Source organism: Sciurus vulgaris, assembly GCF_902686455.1.
Source record: "Sciurus vulgaris genome assembly, chromosome: 18".
Lineage (NCBI taxonomy): Eukaryota > Metazoa > Chordata > Mammalia > Rodentia > Sciuridae > Sciurus > Sciurus vulgaris.
The window spans coordinates 14,865,066-14,886,315 of NC_136479.1; the positions used below are offsets into that span (position 1 = coordinate 14,865,066).

Sequence of the window (21,250 nt, forward strand, 5' to 3'; positions counted from 1 at the left end):
AGAACTTCCCTGCTAAGGTTGCTCATGGAATAGCCCGGCAGACACTCTTTTCTGTCCCCTTACTGCTGGATTTGCTTCCTCTGGTTACCCTGATTTCCTTGACTCCCCAGTAACAGAACATTTTTAATCATCCTAAACTATTTACATATCCCCACTATTGCTCTAGGGCCCTCTCCCTCCAGCTGGCCCTGAACATACTGGTAGGTCCCACATTTCCTGTCCCTCGGGATGCTCTCCCTGGGAGGTGTCCAGTTGTCTAGTGGTTGCAAGCACCATCTGCAGGCTGGTGAGATGCGAATCTGTCCCACGCTCGGAATGAAGCTCGGGTGCGTCCACTGGATCGCCGTCGAGCCTTTCTGCCTGGGTCGAGATGTTGAGGGACCACAAACTCAGCAGCTTCAGATCAGCTCCCTTTGATTCCCCTCAACCTCTCCTTCTCCTCCTCCTCACCGTGTCCCCCACCTCAGCCAAAGGCACCCTGGCCCTGCATCATCCACACTGGAAATGGGGCTCTTTCTTCTTCGAGCTCCTCCCCCTCCCCTCCACGCTCCTCCCACTCCCCCTCAGCCTCCATTTCCAGCCATTACCAACCCTGCCTTTACAAGTTCCGGAGTATTTCCGGAATCTAGCCTTCCTTCTCATGTCCACTTCAGCCATCCCAATGCAGGTCATCATCTCTTCAGAAAGTGACTTTCATGGCTGTTTAATGGGTCTCTCTGCCTTTGTTCCCAACCCCTTTGCTTCTGCTGTCTCCTAGCACCATCTCAGTACCCGGGTCTCAGGACCATCTCTGCATTATCCTCCATTCCCAGTACTGTATGCTCCCTGGGATCTGACCCCCAGCCACGGTTTCTACCTCACCTACTATTTCTCCATTTTACATTCTTTGCTCCAGTCAATCTGCGTTCCTCTCCTCCTAACCTTTCCATATGCTTTTCCTTCTGCCTGGACCCCTCTATCCCCAGCTTCTGCCTACTTACCACCTCTTCCAGGAAGCCTTCCCTCACTCCACAGGCTGGCCAGTGCTCCCTTCCTCTGCTCTTGGGTCTCCAAAGCCTCGTTCTAATCCTGCTCAATTGCCTGATAACTCATCTGTTTCCCTTTGAGGACCGTAAGATCCTGTGGACAGGGATTCTAACACCACCCAGAAGTACTCATCAAGTAAACAATCAGACAAAATCTCAATGTGCATGCTCCCTACACTCTCCAGTCAGTCACTTCTCCAAGTGGTGGGCAACCTTGGTGGCAAGACCCAAGATCCTACCTCAGGGCCTTTGCACCTGCTGGTCCAACTGCCTGTAATGTTCTTTTTCAGATATTCCCCTAGTTGGCTCCTTTATTTCTCTCAACCTCTGCTTATCAGAGAGGCCTTGCCTCATTATTTGTAAAATGCCACCCCTGGCTCTGCCCTCCCTCCTTTCTCTGTTTTCTTTTTTCTCCAGGGTACTTGTCACCATCTGTCACATTTCACAAGGTCATTGTTAAGATGGACCCTGCCCCCCGCCTTTAAATGTAAGTTTCTTGACGTTTCCTTGGCACCTGTAGAAGTACCTGGTATTAAGTTTATGCCCAGAGTATCTGTGGGCTATACCCAGCTGAATAAGTAACTGATAGAAAACAAAAAGGGGAAAAAGAATTAATTTTGTTGTACATTTCCCCCTTGATTGGGGGCCTTGTTTTCATGGTTCTTGGCCCAGATGTTTCTGTTATTTTCTCTCGTACCCGAGTCAAAATATGGATGAGTCTGCACGTGGTCAGGCGGGCCCAACGGGCCACAGACTGGCTGTGGGAGGGGCCGGGCTCCGCCGGCATCTTCCTGCATAGAGCTCAGGGCAAAGGCAGCGGGCGAGTGATCAGAGGGCCTCTGACGCAGGCCCTGGCCGTGGACACCCACGTGTGGTGTTCCCTGGGATCGGCCAGGCCTTGGCCTCCCCTGGAAAGGCCCAGCTGGAGTCTGGGGAGCAGCTGCACCTGGACAGAAAGTTCCCACTGGCACCAGGGTTCTCTGGCCCACTTGGCAAGACGTCCAGAGACCCCTGGGACAGCTGCCCCCGGGTCTCAGTCACCTCCTGGTTTCTGCTTGTGCCTCCTGGAGGATCCCCTGCACAATGTCCCCTGCCAGGGGGGGAAGGGGGTCTGCTCATCCACTGCCCATGAAGCCCTGGAAATAGGTCTCCAGCTTCTGCATTGGGAGGGACACAAGTCCAAGGTGTGCCAGGCCCGGCATCTCCTTGTTTGTCCCTTGTCACCCCTAAGGATGGGGAGGTTCCTGGAGGCGGGGCCTGTGCCTGTCTATCACCAGGGCTTCCCAGCACTTGGCACAACACCTGGCACAGATGAGGTGCTCAGAAGTGTGCCCCTGGCACACCGAATGAGCCCTTCCAGGGATCATCCCCACCCCACCCCCCATGCAGAAGCTGCTGCTGCCTGTTCAGGCCTCCGTTTCCGGAATGCCTGACCTCCTCGGGATTCCTGGTTCCAGTGTCCTCCCTCCTACCAGGAGTTCCAGGAGGGCAGGGCTTGAGTCTGACTTGCTCACTGCCTTGGGTTCACCACTGGAGCCCCAGCATCTAGCATAGTGCCTGGCATTGGCACATAGTAGCAGCTCAGGAAACACTCCCTGCATAAATGAATGATGAAACTCAGGGCATCGTGTGTCTCCTCTAGGGTCACACAGCAGAAGCTGGGTTGAACCCACTTTCTCTGAGCAAGCTGTGAACTCCATGAGGACAGGGACTGGTCTGCTTTTCCTCCTCACAGGATCCTCAGTGCACGGCAGTCCCTACATCTAGTAGGTGCTCAGCAAACGCTTGTTGAGTGAATGAATGACTTCAAAGGCGGAGCTCTTAAAAGTATTATTTTGCCACCCTCTGGAAGGAAATGGGGCCTCATGTACAAACACGTCACAAGTCCCATTTAGAGGGCCAGCAGCATTTAAAGACACAGGCGAGGATTCAGGGGCAGAAACACAAGCAGGCTCGTACAAGCGTGGGCTCCCTCTCCTGTGGCTGGGGCGCCAGCCTGCGCCTCCCCTCCTGGCCGGCAGGAAGTAAGCTGAGAGCCGCAAACTCTGTCCATCAATGAAATGTCAGGGTCAAGGCCACCGAGACCAGCAGAGGCAGCCAGACGGTCAGGAGCTCTGAAAGAAAAGCAATTAGTAGAGCCACCGGCAGTTCTGTTGTGTTTTTGTGCAAATTAACGTCAGATGTCTCAGACAAACTGACCAGTAAGGAAAGGACACCCTCTCTGGGAGGGTCAGTGAGAAGCAGGAAATTTTTTTCCTCTCTGCCCAGAAGACCAGTGAGAAATAGGCGTGCAAAAATAGGAAAGTAGGGCCTCAGGTGGATGATTGGAAGGGCAGCCACCCTCCCTTGGAAGGGAACCCCCTCCACAGGGCACTGCCAGGCAGAGCCCAACCCGTCCTCCTTAGAGACCCCAGAGGCTGTTTACAGAGGCAGGGCTCTCAGGAACGCCCTGCTGTCTCAACTCCAAGTTCACCAGAACTGGGCTGGACTTGCTCGGGCTAAACCCCAGGCTGGTGTAAAAGGCCCCTTGGATCCAGGTGCGGGGAGCCAAGAAAGGCGACGGGCACGTGGGTTCTCTATCTAGGTTCCCAGACAATTCAGTGACCTTGAAAATCAAGGGCCAGGGTAAGCAGTTCCTTTTCTTTGCTGTCAGAGGAGACTCAAAGCAGAAAAACAGGTGTGTGTGTGTGAGATGTGTTCACCCCGGCACTAATCCTGGTTCTTGGCACATAATAGACCTCAGCAAATATTTGTCACCTGTCAAGTGAATCCCATAAAAGGTGTCAGAGATGAACCCAGGAGGAAGTGCCGACGGGCAGGTCTGGAGCAGGCACACGCTGGGGTGGAGGTCCGCAACAGGCATGTGTGTGAATGTGCAAATGTATGTGCACGCAGCTGCAGGTGCCTGTGCTTCTGAGTGTGCAAATGCGAATGTGCACGTGACCTCAGGTGTGTGTGCGAGCTACATTCGTACAGGTGTCCGGACACACCTGGGTCCCCGGGCACAGTCATGAGGCAGCATGAGCGCATGCGCGCCCGGCCGGCCCCAGGACCCGGCGTTTCCATAGGCTGCGCGCCTCTTCCGTGCTGGGCCAAGTAGGCCAGGCTCTTCCGCACACCCAGAAGCCCAGAGGAGCGTTCCCAGCAGGTCTCGGGGCAGAGGGGACCTAAACTTACCCAAGCTACTGGAAGCAGCCCTTGAGACTGTGGCCTGGACACCTTTGGGGTGGGGGGGACACAGAAGGATCCATGAGAAGAGAAGGCATGAGCTTTGTCCAGAAAGCAGCCCCTTCTAATCCGCTCTGCTCCTTGCGGTCAGAGTGATCTTTCCGAAACCCAGATCTACTCACGTCACTGTCCTGCTCTGGGCCCTTCAGGGGCTTCCCCGAGGCTTTCAGAAGAAATACCTAAAATCTTAGCGTGAGCTAAGAGGCCCCACGTGGTCTGGCTTCCCCTGCTTCAGCTCCTCCCACAGCGTTCCGCATGCCTGGTCTTCTCTCAGATGCTGTAGCAGGCTGGGCTCCCTCCTGCCACAGGCCCTTTGCGCCTGCTGTACCCACTCTTTCGGCTTCCCTCCCTCCTTCCCTGTCCCTCTTAGTTGATACTGCTTCACTTTCCAAATTTTAGCCTTATTTCTCCCCAATCCAGTAGACTAGGTTCCCTTGTCCCAAAAGCTCAGGGCTCCTTTTACATTTTCTTCACTTGCACATAGAACAATTGTAAGTAGACGTGTCTAAGTGGGATTATTGGAATAACATCTCCCCCACTGATCCGAAAGCTCCACGTGCAGGGTTTGTGCTGTGGCTCATCACAGATCCCCAACCACTAGTACAGAGTCTGGCACACAGTAGGTACAAGAAACGTATTTGTGCAATGAATAGATGAATGAATGAACAGAAACTGCTCTGAGTTCTTCAGTTCCCAGTAAGATCCTAAGGTGCCAGACTCTGTCATCTCCTCCTCTCCAGAGAGTCCCAGCTAGGAGCCTCAAGGAGGGAGTGGCCGCCTTACCTTTCCGTGTGATGGGACCCAGGTTCAGGACACGGGATGGGTCTATGAAGTCCCCACTTCGGAATCGGCTTCTGGAACAGGTCTACGGGGAGAGGGGGACAGAGCAGCTTCCGTGAGGGAGGCTGGTGTGACCCCGGCATTGGAGCATCCTCCTGCCTGGGCTGGGGCTTGAGGCAGGTGGAGGCAGGAGGAGATCAGCTCTATCATTTGTCAGGGTCTCAGGCAGGTCTCTAAGTTCTCCGATCCCCAGTCCCCCTTGAACACAGGGCTGGTCAACATCCCTTACAGAGCTTCTGTGAAGCATCCAGACCTTACAGCACGTAAGGGGCGCAGTGCTTAGACTGGCAGCTGCCCTTACTGGAGATAAGCTTGTGGATAAGATGAGTGGTTTCCAGCTGGGTGCCCGTGGCTGAGCCCAGCCCATTTCCCAGCAGCTTAGGTTTCCCGCTCGGCCTTGGCCACCCCGTCTCGCTGTCCCTGCTGTCCCGGTGCTGAAGGGGGAGCAGGTAGAGGTGTTTGCCTTCTTAAGGCCTCTGGCCAAACGCCTCCGGTCATGGGATGGGGCACTGGCAAGCTGGCGGAGGGAGGGGAGGTGACTCACGGGCTTGCACTTCTCGTTCAGAGTGTCACACAGATACACCTCGCAGTGCAGGTAGACCAGGTCGTAGTTTCCAGCAAACCGGAACATCTGCACGGCGAACCGGCCCTGCGGGGACTCTCCATTCTCCACCACCTGGATGGTGGGGTCCTCAGTGTGTGGACACCTGGTGGTGGGTGAGGGGAGGCCGTGTCATACAAGGTGTTTGGTTAAGCAATGGAGCCAGACTTCCTGGGTTCAAAGATGGCACCATCACCTATTAGCTGTGCAGCCTTGGGAAACTGGCTTAATGTCTCTGAGCCTCAATTTCCCCATCTGTACATGGGGGCTAATAATTGCAGCCTGCATCGAAAGATCGTTGTGAGGATTAAATTAGGTAATTTTTCTAAGTGCTTCGAACAGGATGTGGTGCTCTGTAAGTGCTCTCTCTATTTGATCCTAGTGCAATCTAAAAGCCAGCACTTCTGATCCAGAAAATGCATTCAACACTCTTCAGCTGCTCTGTGCGATAAATTCCAGTCTTTGGGGCCTAGATACAACCTTTACGAATATCTTCCTGCATATTCCAACATCTGTATTATTATTTACGTAGTCCTTTTCTTTAAACCCACTTATATTTTTTTAAGGAAATACATTTATTCCCTAGAATTTTTAGATCGGGACCACAAATGTCAATCACTTGGCCAGCAGTACCTCTTGCCATTAATAGAACATGATCAAACAAATGAGAAGAAGGTGAACAAGAGAGTGCTAGTCACTTTCAGTGAGACCTAAAATAGTTATGCATTCTTTTTTATTGCAAAGGGATATTCCAAGTAACAGAGAGGGCTGAAGGTCTGATCAGCACCTGGCCAAGAAGCTCCCCTGTGAAATGGGAATGGGTTAGACGGGACCTCTTGGGATGCTTTCTCTGACTGTGCTATTAACATTGCAAACACCCCTCTCCTTGCCCGGCTTCGTCTTTCCACGGCCCTTTTCCACTAACACACTATAGATTTCACGTAGTTGTTGATCTCCCCTTCAGAATATAAGCCGTGGAAGGGCAGAGCTTATTGTCTCTTCTGTCCATTGCAGGATGCTCAGAGCCTGCCACATCGTGAGCTTCCGTAATATCTGCTCGCTTTATAAATGCAATGTTCTTGCTCATGCTCAGTTTTCTAAAGCCTGTCGAGTAAAAGGCAGCACACCTGTGTCTTCTCAGATTCAATGGGTCCTCAGCTAACTGTGCCTGCCCCTCCTGGTTCCCGGGCAGGTGCCAGGCTGCCCACGGCTCTGCGCCTGCCTTTCCATCAGGATTGTCTCCATTTTCACAGAGCTCCCTGGGGCTCTGGGGAAGCTCATGCAACCCGCCTCAAATGCGATGTTTTAAAAAGCAGGCAATAACATATTTTAAGGATGATAAAGGAAACCAAATGGAAGCACATTTCTTAAAATAGTAAAATCTTTGATATGTACTTTACATATTTGCATAGATATTATATATATAAATATATTTGTGACCAAATATTTGATAGTGCATTCAATGGTAAGGTCCAGTGGAAATTCTAGTACTATAGTAATTAAAAGTATTGACTGGTGGGACTGCAAATTGGTGCAACCATTATGGACAGTGGTATGGAGATTCCGCAGAACACTCCAAATGGAACTACCATTGACCCAGCTATTCCACTCCTACTACCGAAAGGACTTAAAATCAGTATATTACAGTGACACAGCCACATCAGTATTTACAGCATCTCAACTCACAATAGCTGAGTCAACATGTGAATGGATAAAGAAATTGTGATATAAATACACAATGGTATATTATGCAGCCTTAAACAAGGAGGAAATTATGGCATTTGCCTATAAACAGATGGAGCTGAGAATATCATGCTAAGTGAAATAAGTCAATCCCAAACAACCAAAGGCCAAATATTTTCTCTGATATTCAGATGCTAATTCACAATAATGGGGGAGGGGCTAGGGAAGAATAGAGGTACTTTAGGTGGAGGGGAGGGGGTGTGGGGGAAGGAAGGATAGTAAAATGAATCAGGCATTATTACCCTGTGTACATAAATAACTATGTGATTGGTGGGACTTACATCACGGATAACCAGAAGAATGAGACATTATCCTCCATCTGTGTATGATGTATAAGTGCATTCTACTGTCGTGTGTAACTAATTAGAACAAATTTTTAAAAGTACAGGTGAGCATTGACAGTCTCTGGAACTCTCCTATGACTTTTTTTTTTTTTTTTTTCTTTTTTTCTTTTTTTGGTCAATATTCATGACGATGGGAATGCTAAATTCTAGCCTCAGGATAATGAATATAAAGATGCACTTCTCCCCACCCAAGTCCCAAGCCCTCCCTGAATCCCATCCACGGCCCCCCCAGGCCCCGTGGCCTACCTGTCCTGGATGATGAAGTACTTCAGGGGGTCCGTGGCATTGCCGCTGGGGGTGGCATAGCAGTTGGTCATCAGCAGTGCGAACCGGGACAGGTCCCCCCCATCCAGCATGGTGCCCACGTAGAGGAAGGCCTCGGTGGACAGCGCCACCGAGGGGCCTTGGTAGGGCTGCGTGTAGGCAGAGGTCTGGAAGAGCGCCATCCGCACGGTGAACGCGCCGGTCCCGCCCACGCCGATGTTGAGGGCGCTGCGGGGGGAGGGCTGGTGAGAGGACCCGCAGGGAGCACCCACGGAGGCGGCCCTGCCTACTCAGCCTCCCTGCAAGTCCCCGGCAGTCATCTGCATCCTCATCCAGCAGGAGGAAGGGAAGCCACCCACCGTGACTTTGCAAACTGCCTCCAGTATGCAGGGGTCCCCCCCAGGGTCTGGCTGGAAAGCAGGTTCTGACTGGGTGCGAGGGGAGCCCGGGGCTCTGCATCTCTAACAAGTTCCCAGTGCCGCCCACGCTGCGGGTCCAGAGACCGCATTTTGAGAGACATGCCCAGTCCCTCACTTGGTGGCCTTTGCTACAACCGCTCTGAGCTTTCAAGATGGCTCACACAGCTTCTGGAGGAAATCACCTGGCTTCCTCCTTTAACAGCAGGTTAAGCGTGAAGGGCCATCCGGAGGGCAGACCTGAGTCTCAGAGCTCCAGGGTGACGTTCTAGCGGAGGTCAGAAGGTTGGGTTTTATAAATGGCTTATGGGTGACCTCACTGAACACAGTCCCCCTACTGTGAACTTCACTGGGCGATCCTTCAAAGGACGCTGTCACGTGAAATAAAGTGCATGAGAACACTCAGTGAGGTTGAAGCTCAGTCACAGGCGAGAGTTCTAGCTCAAACCCAAACAAGGTTTGATGGCCGAGGCCTGGCTCCCCGGCACCTCCCAGGCCTAGGACATGACCAGGTTGCTCCAGGACACACCTTGTCCACGTGGTACTCCTGTCAACAGCCTGGCGTGAGCAATCTTCTTCCTCCAGCCAGCCGCACACCCTCATCTGTGCCCAGAGCCCTTCCCTGAGTCTGGCTGGCCTGGAGAACTTGTAACCATGGGTGAGCCTCAAAGTGAAGGTCACTCTCCAGCAGGGGCTCCAGACCCGATGTTTGAATCCCAGCTCTGCCACCTACTAGACTTTTCGACTTTGGGTAAATGACTCGGACGCCTCTGAGCCGCATTGTCCACATCAGTATAAAAGGAATAATCATAATATATCTACATTTCTTAGGGCTACTATAAGATTTTAATGAGATGTCCCATGTATGGGACTTTATCTGACATATAGTAAGCTCTCAATAAATGCTAATTATGAATATAACTATCCCTTTAATGTCAGCATCATCAGCCTGTGAATCATCCTATTGGAAGACTTTCCATTTTATTTAGCAACAGCATTTTCTCTTTAAAAAAAGAGAATTCTTTTTTTAAAATTCTCTGGAATTCTCTGACTCGTCCCTGCAAGCAACCCCCACCCCACCAAGGCACCTCCAAAGAGCATAATTCGTAAATGCCCTTTAATCAGACATTCTGAATTTACAGAGAAGGGAAACTGTGCTCAAAATATAGGATATGATTTTCTCCATGTTCATAGCAGGGCACTGAGATTCCATGGGGACTCCGAGATTCGCCCTCCTTCCCTCCAGTCCAACCATCCTACCTCTCTGAAAAGCCAGAGACTCTAATATTTGATTCATATCTGCAGAACACTATTGCCCTCCCAAGAAAAGTAGTACAAATATTGTTCAACCCACATCTGACATCCAGAAAGGGGGTGTGCACCCCCCAGAGACTTCTGGTTAAAATGCAACTGAGGCTGAACTTGAATCTGGCTCCAGAATTCCTAGCTGGGCTCCTCCACGAAGCAACCCTGCTTCCCAGCCCTCAAACCCAGTTCCCTATGGGTGTCAGCTGGCAGAGCAGAAGAGCCTATGAGTTAGGGGTCATGGGTGGGGCTGTCCAGGTGCACTGGAGCCCCTCCCTGGCCGCACCTGACCATTGGCTGTAGGGAGGCCTTCAGGCTGACCAGCATGTCCAGGGGATAGGAACACGCAAAGTTGATTTTGATGTTGATGTCGCGGATGATGATCTCATTCGCCAGGAAGAGGGTGTTGCTGTAGGTGGCATGGGTTTCGTTCCTCTGTGTGTGTTAGAGGGTGAGGAGTGGGAGAAAGAATCAAGAGCATCTTAGTCAGACTTCAGTGCTGAAACAGGTTGTCTCTGGCCACCTGCAAGCTGCCCTCCAGGTCTCTCTGATAAAAAGTCACGACAGCAGCAGGCATTTATGAGCTCAAGGCACGTGCCAGACCCTGAGCTAAAGGCTCTTCCGCCTCACTGCATTAGTCTCTCCAGTGATACTAGGAGGCAGGGTTGCTGCAGCCCTGCTTGGTGAATGAAGAGACAGAGGTTCCAAGTGACTGAGTAATCTCTTGCAGCACAGGGGAGCTAGGAACCCTGGCCTCTTTCCAGTACCTGGAGCTTCCTCATTTGAAGACTAAGACCGTACAGCAAGTCATCACTAGTGGAATTTCACACTGCGTCCTTGGCAAATGACAATCAATTACTTTCTTTCTTTTTTTGTTTCTTTCCTTTTCTTTCAGGGGATTAGGGAGGCAGAAAGAAGCAAATGCTTCTTACTCAGCCTTCACCTCTGGGCCCCATCCGTAGAGGCCTCTGTGGGCAAGGTCCTGGTTCTCCAGGTACCCTGCCTCCGGGGGCCACTGGAAGCCAACAGACCTGCTTCTGGTCCCAACGCTGACCCCTACTGGCTGGGAGCAATCACTGCCATTGACCCTACTTTTCCCATCTGTAAAGTGGGCACCTATCACCTGGATCCCCTCTTTACTTGAAGGTAACATGTATTCAGGGCACTCAGCCCCAGCCACCGTCCTAATCACTTCAGATGCATTGACCAGTGACAATGCTCAGTTAGCTCCAATTCAGTTATTCGGCCAGGCTAAAGAACTCATGGATGCTCACACGGCCGCTAAGCAGCAGACCCGGGGCATAGCCAGGCAGCACTCAGACCCTGCCCCAGGCTGACCCGGGCGTACCGTCAGCACAGTCCCACAGGGGCCATTCTGGGCGGGGGTCACCACAGACATCCAGTCCCGCTCGCCCTTCTCCCTGAAGCCAGAGCAGTGGCTGTCACGCAGGTACATGAAGACCTTGTCGAAGCCCAGGCTCCGCAGCTGGCACTTGCTCAGGGACACCTTGATGTCGTTGGCCCCACATTCCAGCCTGCGCTCCACGAGGGAGAGATCTGAAAAGTCAGGAAGAACAGGATGGGGCCCTGTGTGTGCAGTGCAGGTGCCCAGCAGTCCCCGAGGGTCCGGTCGAGACGGCTGGACTGGGCACCAGCTGGGGTGCTCATCCTTGACGTGTCATGCTTTCCTCTTGGAGAGATGGGGACAGAAGACTGCATCTGAGCATCCCGGGGAGGTCCAAGGACCAACCATACAGCCTACATCCCCCTACGGGCAGGCTGAATGCAAAATACGGGATGGTCTGGGGGTCTTTGGGTGGTCCAGCATTAAGTAACATTGAATCCAATTTTAAAAAGAAAAAGGAAAGGGAAATTTAACTACAATTTCTTTCCATTCTCTCTACCTGAAGGGGACAGTTCTCGCTGCTCATGTCTTTATTACTACATACTTGTCACTTCCCCTCTTAAACAGGGAACAAGCCTTAGGCTCAGGCAAGGACAACCAGCTAGAACGTTCAACGGCTGAAGCACATCTTAATTTCTCAGTGTTTTTAGAAAATTGCTTTACCATAGTACTGTTGAGATACCTTTCTTTTTGCTGATTTGTTTTTACAGTCAACTTTCTAAAGTGTTACTAAGTTGCAAACGTGTTAGTGACCACCAATGACCCGAATGAATGGGAAGATGAGATTCAATTTGAAAGAAAACTGGTTAATAATAAAACTCATCTGTCGAGGGGCACCTTAGTTGGTTCCATAGTTGACAATATGTCAAAATGCATTCCATTATCACGTGTAACTAATAAGAACAAATTTTAAAATGTGAAGTAGTAGTAATGGAATTCACAGCCTCGGTTGGATGTGTGGAGACAGCAGAATTGTGAAATGGGCACCGGGCTGTGACAGAAATCATGACTGAAATCTGGGAAGCACGAGCCAGCGGAGAGGGCCAGAGCCTTGCCCAGGCACAGGATCCAGATGGTGGGGCCTGAGCTGCAGGGCAGCCTCTAGCCACATGGTGGCAGCAACTTGCATGCCCACTGCAGGGTGGGGGCCTCAAAAGGAAGACCGAGTGTGAGGTCCCCAATCCCCGGGAGCTTTGGAGCCAACTAAAAGGGCACAGGGAGCTAGGGAGAGCTTCTTGCCCGTTTTAATGGGTCTTAGGGGACCTTTCCTTTTCAGGTTGGATATTTAGCCCTTGGGTCATAGCCACAGGGGCCCCATCCCCCTGGGAATGTCCCCTCCCCTAGTCGCTGACCGCTTTCTCAACACACCGCCTCCTCTCCACCGTCCTTACCAGTGATGTTGAAGTCCTGTCTGCACTGGCAGCGCCACCTGCCATTATCTGATACACAGTCCTCGTCTACACTGCACTCCTCACAGGTACCTTCCACAGAGCTGGGATCTGCAAGGTCCAGAGAGAGACAGACGGAGTGTCAGCAAAGACGCGCCCCTGTCCCCTGCAGGGCTCTTGCTGTCTAGGATGGGTGAGGAGGGGCCTGGCTCACCTGTGCAGTAGGCCAGATGGCACTCGGGGGCCGCCGTCAGGTTGTAGACATAGTAGCCACCAGCGCAGGCCTTCACCTGGACGGGCGTGTCCCACAGGCAGCAGTGACCGCTCCAGTGCGCACAGGCCGTGCGGCTCACGATGCCCTCGTCGCTGGACGGGTGCGTGCCGTTGAGCCACATGGGCGCGGCTGTGTTGCAGCGCAGGACAGGCACGCAGGTATCCGCCAGGCGCATGCCACCCGGACCCACGAAGCGGTACCAGCCTCTCAGGTCGGTGTCGCAGGAATACCCAGCCCCGTACTCGGTGCTGCGCCAATATTCGTCCAGGATACGGTGTGCCCGGCACGGATCGGCGCACACCAGCTCGCCCCCCACGGGCACGCAGTCCAGCCCTGGCCCGCAGGAGCCGGGCGAGCACTCACAGTGCCAGCCGTCCCCTGCGTAGCCCTCGGGGCACACGCACAGGTAACTGCCCTCCACGTTGACACAGGTGGCCAGGGCGTGGCAGCGGCTGAGCCCGGGTTCAGCGCACTCGTCCACGTCGGTGCAGCCCAGCCCTGGCGTCAGGCGGAAGCCGTCCGGGCAGACGCACGCGTAGGAGCCCAACGTGTTCACGCAGCTGCTGTTGGCCGAGCAGTTGTGCGCCCCCGGAGTGGCGCACTCGTCCAGGTCCACGCACACGAGGCCGTCACCGGTGAAGCCCGCCTGGCAGGAGCACGTCGTGACGACCCCGTCCTCCATGCAGGTGGCATTGCTGTGACATTCAGAGCACCTTCCTGCAGACAGAAGAGCCCAGCCTCAGAGCAGGAGCAACCGGGCTAATGGCCAACCAAAGATTCCTCCCAAGGAGCCTATGTTCTTTCACCCTTGCTGACTCCTCCCAAATCTCCCTGATGATGTCTGAGCTGCCGCGAGTCCATCCTTCTACCTTAAGCATCGCCTTCACATCGTCTTCCTGACACGCCGTCCCACATCCAAAGGGACAATGCACAGAATTCCCCATGCTTTGCTAGGACCTTCCTGGCTTTTGCACATTTTATGCCTTCGGTCCAGGTCCCCTTTCCTGCTTGATGAGCCTCTCTGAAGACCTCCCCAAGTCCACCTAGCAGGGCCGTTGTACATTGTTCCACAAAAAATAATAGTTTAAAAAAATGAGCTGCTGTTCAGTGAGCACTTACTATATCCAAGTAGCAGGACATACACTTTTCATTCATTGTCTTCATGAATCCTTCCCAGTGGCCCCTTGAGAATCTGTTTTTACTTATCTTTATCTTAAAAATGAGGAAACTGAGGTTCAGAAGGATTAAGTCCCCTGCTTAGTTGGGAACAGCAGAGCCATGACACACATGCAGATGGCAGGACCAGAGGGTGTGCTCTTAACTGTGACCCAACAATCTAATTTGCTGTGCTCAGAAGAGAGGCTGAAGGTGGGTAAGGGCAATGCTTGACCCACGGAATGGCCTTTTAAGGCTGAAAGGGGAAGTCAAGTGTTGGCAGGCCTTAGCCATGTTCCAGCTCCTTGCATTCAGTGTGTGGTCCAGGGACCACAGGATCAGTATCACCTGGGAGTTTGCAAGAAATTCAAAGTGTCAGGCCCCACTCCAGACCTATTGAGCCCGGCTGCTTTCAGCAAAATTTCCAGGTGAGTCCCGTGCACATTGAAGTCTAAGAAATGGACTTAGAATAAAGACTGTGGAAATCCCAGCCAAGATAGGAGAGGGAGTAAGACTGCTTCCACAAAGGGCACACTGCAGTTCTTGTGCAGTTCTTGTGTGCACGCACACACACACACACACACACACTTACTTGTTTCCGAGGAGTCAGTGGCTACCGCTCTGATGAACCAAGGGGTTGCTACCATGACCATCAGCAACCAGGCCAGAGAGAACAGACGCCCCATCCTGTCTGTAGTTCCACAGCTGCTTCTGGTCCTGGGAACAGTGGCCCTAAGGCAAGGACAGGTTGGCCCCTTGGGATTTCCTCCCTGTTTCAGATACCAGAAGTCCCGTGATCACAGACGGACGGGACAAATGCAGGTTCTAACGCCCTCTCTGTACTCGGGGGGAAAGCATTGGTGGTTAAGCTGCACAGCCCCAGGAGGAGTCACTTATGGGGATGACAGATGCTGTGCAGCGTGGCAGCCCTGGCTTTGGTGCGTGTCCCTTCTGTTGTGTCACCCTTGCTCCCAACCACAACCCGCCCTTGGTTCCCAGATCTCAGTGGGCATTTTGAAGAACTGAATCTCTCATTTGCACAAAGTGGCAAGACGGGGTAGCTTTGGATTTTAACAGCCAGTTCCTGGTGCCCTGCCTGGAAATATTCAGCTTGCTCAGATCCATTCCACAGATGTTTATTGAGTAGCTACTATGTGCCAAACAGCAAGCTAGGTGCCAAGGAGAACAAGAAACATGATGAATCCATGTCTTCATGTAATTCAAGTATGGTAGAGAAATGACTTGAGATGATCAACCTCCACAACACATTACAATGTTTCTAGAGTGAGCATTTATTATGACACCCAACTGGTGAAATAATCCTAGGTGGATGCTAGTATTACCCCAATTTTTACTGAGTCTGCAACGGTGTTTGAAATCCCTGTGTGGCTAGTCACTACCAGTGTGACCTTGGACAAGGTATTTCAGTTTACTGAGGTTGGATTTTCTCATCTTTGAAATGGAGGTCTCTGCTTCCACAAATCGAGTGTCTCAGATGTGCCACACTCAGTTCTGAGAAGTCCCTGTCCTCAAATGACTTGTGTTCTATAGAGCCATGTTTTCCAGACCTTTGTGACTAAGTACATGCACCCCCCCTACACACACACACACAGACACACACCCAATCCACGTTCTATCAAACTACTCTTATCCTTAGTGTGTGCATTGCTTGCTGACATATTCTATTATTTAATTAAAAAGAATTTCACGTCGGCTCATTACCATATCTCCTGTGCCTGGTACCTAGTAGATGCTTAACTATTCATCAGATGCATGGAAAAATAATAGCTGTTGTTATAGGAAAACTTTGGTTCCATGAGGAGGAGACTGACTTGCCACAGATCATGAAGCCAATAATCAGCAGGGAAATGACTTAAATCCCCAGTATCCAAACACTTAACTTCCTTTCCCACCTCCCTCAAACAGAAAACGAGATGGGGCAGATGCTGGGCCAGGAGAAGCCAGCCATAGGGTGCCTTACCTGAAGCCAGGCGGGAAGGGCTGGTCCCGTCACAGTGTGTGCCTCTTGTTTATATACACACATTCGCTGCTGGTGGGCACTCTCTCCTCCAATTAGTCTCTGGTTCTATTTCTTGAGATCTTTTCCTTGGGGGTGGAAATTTTCTTTTTTCTTTTGGCAAAATGCTTGCCTTTTTCAAACTTGCGAGGTGTTTGTTTTTCCCCTAATTACTAGAGACACCAAATGACTGACCTTGGGGTCACACTGTGCCTGGAAATACAAGGTCTCTGTTTTGCACCTTTTGACATCAAGAGATTCCTGAGTTAGACATTAACTGGGCAGGCAGTGCCCAGGGTTTTTCTTGGTCACTGACAAGGACGGGGTGGACCCAAAGAGTCAGGCAGATGCCAGCATCTGAAGCCAGGCTGCCTTAGGATAAAAGGGATGCTCGCTGTCCCTGCTGGGTGGGCACCTGACCTGGGGAGGATGCCCTTCCTTCACTCTGTCCTCACCAGATCAGCCAGCTCCTCGAGGGTCCAGGCATGAGCAAGAGAAGAGCCAAGAATGGTAGAAAATCAGAGGCAGAAGACACTTCAGATGTCCCTGGACCCCATCCATCCTGAAACACAAGAAAGCTGAATTCCAAAGCACGGAGGGCCCTTGGGAGAGGAATAACTTTGTGATTTCAATAGACCCCGACTTGGGGGCCTGCCGGTCTGAATCCTAGGTCTGCCATCTTGGTGTGCCAGCTGGCTCATTTCTTAATTTCCCTGACTGCGACCTCCTTGTCCACAACATGTAATCGCCCATCTCCTGAGATGCAGTGATGGTTAATGGAGATGATGTGAGTAAAGTCACACGGATGGTTTTACTGGTGGAAATTCTGCAAATGCTGCTTTGCTGATGGACAACCACAGAGGTAGAAAATGACAGAGGCTGAGTAGTTGAGAGCTATGTCTCCTGACCCAGTCCCACGTGGCAACCTGAAAGTCAGTGGAATAGAGGATGTCATCATGTTGAGAAAAATCGAACATCTGTGAACTTGGGCTGAGCAGGAAATAGAACCAGGACCACCTCAATGACTTTTGGGGGGCTTCCTTTGTTCCGTCCCAGGCAGTAGTCCTTAGCACTGGGATCAACACCTGAGGCTGATTGCACAAGAGTGCATTTCTGAGTCAAAATATTGGCACAGCAATAAGAATATGGGTACCTCTTCCCAAAGAGCACCACACAGAGGTACTTAGAAATTAGTTGCCAGACCCAACCGCAGGACTCACCAGCCCCGGGCAGGGCTGCTTTTATTTTGGCCAACTTTCTCATCTTTGCCCAAAAGAGAAGAAGTGTCTCATTGTTGCTCACTTTGGCAATTCTTGGGTGACGAGGGATGTTATCATCCCTTTGTTTGTTGAATTACCAATTATTCTTCTTTCTGGAACTAGCCATTAATAGCTGGGGCCTTTCTGGGGAGGCCCCACGTACCCCGGGCTGGGTGTCCTGAAGGGGTTTAACTCTGGCCACTCCAGTGGCTTCCAGAGCTGCCTGGGTGGGGGAAGGGGGTTGGCGCTGGAGTCTTTTCAGGTCTGTGTGTTCGAGCTCCACACCTTGGTGCCTGGCTGGCCATGGGGGCAGCTCTCCTGGGATAGTCAGCTGGCTTCCAGAGGTGGCCACCACCTTGCCTGTGAGGGGGCCTTTCACAGGCAAGCCCGCCACTCGGAGCCTGCGCCCACCTGCCTCGTGATGGGTCTTCACTCTCAGGGGCTCTCTTACCACTCTAGTCACCCCATGAGCCAGCTGGGGACCAGAAAGGTGGACACAGGTCCCATGCCCCAGATCTCACTGGAACACAAAAAGGGAACCATCTCTGACCTCGAACCGGCCTCTCCCTCTCCTCGCGTAAACACCCCAATAAAGGCTCTCTCCCGCCCTGTGCGTCCTGACCCACCGTGTTCCCCTTGCACCTCCCCGTGAGCCCCTCCCCTCCACGGCCTGGCTTGTCCCCTCCTCTCGGGACCCAGGAGCCTAACAAGGCATCTTTCCCCTGGCAACATTCTGCCCAGCTGGCCTCACCACACCTGAATAAGAACAGAACCTACATTTTAAAACAGTAAGCGCTGTCCTCTGTCAACCCAGTCGGGTCGCCCTGCAGTGTGTCTCCCACTCTCCTCAGACCTCTCTCCCCACCCCTCCTCTTGGGGACGCCATGACAGACTTCCCTGGAGCCCCTGAGCTGAGGCCCCCTCATCCTCCCCATCTACCTACGTCTCTCTTGGGATGAAGATCACCTTGCCCTGCCTGTGACAGGTCTCTGCCCAGGTCCTCCGATGACCTGTCCTCTCCTTCCGTTAACCCTTCCTCCTGGCTCCTCACTCTGCTCTCCTTCCTGGAGTGTCCACATCTGCCACCCCTTCTACAAAAACCATCCTCCCATCCCACACCCATGCCACCGTTTTCTGCCCTTTCTGCTGTTTTTCATCACCAAATGTCTTGAAGGATTTGTGTGCACTCTCTCTCCATCACAGCTAGATGCCCTGTGGACAGCCAGCTCCGTTGACCTTGCTCACCAAGACCATCCAAGATCCCCGTGTTCCAAATGCCATCGATACTTCCCACCTTATTTCCAGGGCAGTGTTCACTAAATACTTGCTTTTGCATGAACCTCGCTTGATCTCTTGAAATACTCTTCTCTCCAACTTTCAAACACAGACAAGAGACTTAATGTTAATAATCAGCACAGCTCTTGCCTACCAAGTGCTTCTCGGATGTCACGCAGTGTGTTTTTAAATCTGTCATGGGAAAGAGTGCATCACAGCAACCCCTGTTAGAGGAGCTAGGACCGAAGTTCAGAGAGGCTGGGTAACTTTCCCAGGATGACACAGCTAGTCAGAGCTAACTCCAGACTCAACCCTAAACCCCACTCTGATTTACCCCTCCGATGGACTGTACTCCTTGAGGGTAGAGAACAATCCATGCTCAGCCATAAAAGGGCCCTAGAATGACAAGTGATTTTTAGGTCTTTTTCAGCAGAGTGAAGGTAAGAAATGGAGGGTCAGAAAACTGATCAGACAGAACACAAGAGATTAGAAGGAGCTGTCCGTGGGTGTTGGGACGCCACCTGCCCCCTGCACCTATACTGCCTCCCCATCTGTACTAGAGGCTGCAGTCACACCTGCAGGACTTCAGGTGCACACCTGTGCTCTGGCTCGTGGCTGGTCAGCAGCTGTTCCACGTGACCGAGTCTCAGCAGTCTCCGTGGACCTGGCCTTAAGGTGGAAGCAGGTGAGCCTTGCACCGTGTCCTGAATACTAACACCTGCCATGTCAGGGTGCCTGGCACAGGTAAGTTCCAGGGCCCCAGGCTGTCCCCTGCTTGGTCCGGATGTAGACAGGCCAGGTTGGGGGTGGGGCGGGATGGAAATGGGCTCTGGAAGTCAGAAAACAGGACAGGGAGAGCTTGCCCAGGTGACAGGTGGGAAGTAGAGGGGGCCAGGCGACTTACAGAGGCCACAGTCCCTAAATTAATGCCCCTCTTGATTTTTAAACAGATGTCTTAACAGGCTGAAATGAATGACACAAATCAGTGGTGTGTGTCGTGGGCTGAATAATGACCCCCATCCCAATATGGCCACATCCTGATCCCTGGAACCTGGGAATATTGCCTTATGGGACAAAAGGGACTGTGCAGGTGTGACTAAGGGTCCTGAGAAGGAGACATCATCCGGGCAGGCTGGATCAATCACATGGCGCTCATAAGAGAGATTCGGTGGCAGAATCATAGGAAGCAGGAGAAGTGAGGATGAAACAAAAGGTCAGAGTGATCCCTGGGTAGAACCACAAACCAAGGAATGCAGCCGGCACCCATGAACTAGAGAACGCAAGGAGAGGGATTCTTCCAGAAGGAAGCCATCGTGATGACTTAGCCCAGTGAAATGTGTTTTTTGGTCTCCAGAACTCTATGACAACCAATTTGTGTTTTTGCTGAGCCATGAAGTCTGTGTTAGTCAGAGCAACGGCAGGAAACAAATACAGGCTCTGATTTGGATCTGAAGACACTGTCTTCATCTCTTCCTTTTGGGGTGACCATGAAATCACGTCTCTCTGGGAGACAGGGTGCTGCCTGAGATAGGTATTTGGTCCATGGACATTTAGTGAGCATTGGCTATGTACCAAGCAGAATCCTAGGTACTGGGAACACAGCAAGAAAGAAGAGACACGTGCCCTCTTTCATGGGGCTGACGTCCTGGGTCAGGGAGTGGGGAACAGGCAGCTCACAATTGCCCAATGATATAGTTCAAATATTAGTATTAAATAGTCCAATATTAGTGTCCACAAGGGCTTCTTTGAGGTGACAATGACTGCGCTGAGATTCGAATGATGAATGCAGCTCTATGAAGAGCCAGGTGGGGGTGGGGAGTGTACTCTGAGGAGAGTGCATCTCAGGCAAAGGGAATACTGCAGGGAGAGTTTGGTTTGTTCAAAGAATTGAGGAGAAGTGTGACTGGGGCCTAGAAAGTGAGATAGCAGGAAGAGGAGAAGAGCTCTTCAGGGGGGAACCATCCAGGACCTTGCAGATAGGTAAGCAGACTGAATTTTATCCTAAAAGCAATAAAGATGCCACTATGGGGCTGAAATGGCAGAGTTGGAAGCCCTCGGAGCTGTGGTTTTTTAAAAGATTACCCCAGCATTTGTATGAATATGAAATTTGGTGGGGGGAAGAAGAGAGGTACAGAGTGGCAGGAAAGATGAATTATGAGACTTCTGCAGCTGAAAAATGGAGGGTGACTGGCGGAAGAGGAGTGAAGTGGGTGGATCCAAAAGAAAGGAAGTGGGTGGGCCACATGGGAGGAAGTGAGTGAAATCACAAGGAAGTAAGTGGGTGGGACCACAGGGAAGGAAATGAGTGATGTCACATGGAAGGAAGTAGGTGGGGCCACATGGAAGGAAGTGGGTGGGGCCACATGGAAGAAAGTGGGTGGGGCCACATGGAAGGAAGTGGGTGGAATCACATGGATTGCTAAACAACCTTTATGGTAGTAAAAGGAAAGGAGCCCGTGGAGGATGCTCTTCCAACACAACTGCTTGAGTGAGCAGGTCACTTGTGGAAATCTGGGGATAATCTTGTTGGATCTATTTCTCACTGTGCCAAAATGCAGCATAAGCCAATCAGTTGATCGCTTTTGGAAGGTTTAGTCAAACTCCTGGAACTCCAATCTGGTAGGAAGTGGTAGGCATAGTGGTTAAGTGCAGAGTTTCTAGCTGTGTGATACTAACTGGTTGCCTGACCTCTTTGTTCCTTGGTTTTCTTA

At 51.8% G+C, this 21,250-nt stretch overlaps 1 protein-coding gene across 1 annotated transcript; it reads right to left on the reverse strand.

The window, feature by feature from the left end:
- Positions 1-2,839: 2,839 nt before the first annotated feature.
- On the reverse strand, positions 2,840-16,127 carry UMOD (uromodulin). The gene is made up of 11 exons (XM_079120861.1): positions 15,970-16,127; positions 14,581-14,720; positions 12,774-13,550; positions 12,563-12,670; positions 11,115-11,323; positions 10,053-10,201; positions 8,028-8,273; positions 5,638-5,800; positions 5,037-5,118; positions 4,203-4,244; positions 2,840-3,139 (listed from the first exon to the last, which is right to left on the reverse strand). The coding sequence occupies exons 2-11, from the start codon at positions 14,672-14,674 to the stop codon at positions 3,078-3,080; spliced, it is 1,932 nt and encodes a 643-aa protein (XP_078976987.1). The 5' UTR covers positions 14,675-14,720; positions 15,970-16,127; the 3' UTR covers positions 2,840-3,077.
- Positions 16,128-21,250: the final 5,123 nt, after the last annotated feature.

Excerpts from the sequence above, each read along its gene's own strand:
- UMOD (XM_079120861.1), bottom strand. The coding sequence starts at position 14,674 with ATGGGGCGTCTGTTCTCTCTGGCCTGGTTGCTGATGGTCATGGTAGCA. Across the intron at positions 5,119-5,637 it reads TGAACGAGAAGTGCAAGCCC|ACCTGTTCCAGAAGCCGATT; the intron begins GTGAGTCACCTC and ends CTCTCCCCGTAG. Across the intron at positions 4,245-5,036 it reads GGGTCCCATCACACGGAAAG|GTGTCCAGGCCACAGTCTCA; the intron begins GTAAGGCGGCCA and ends CCCACCCCAAAG.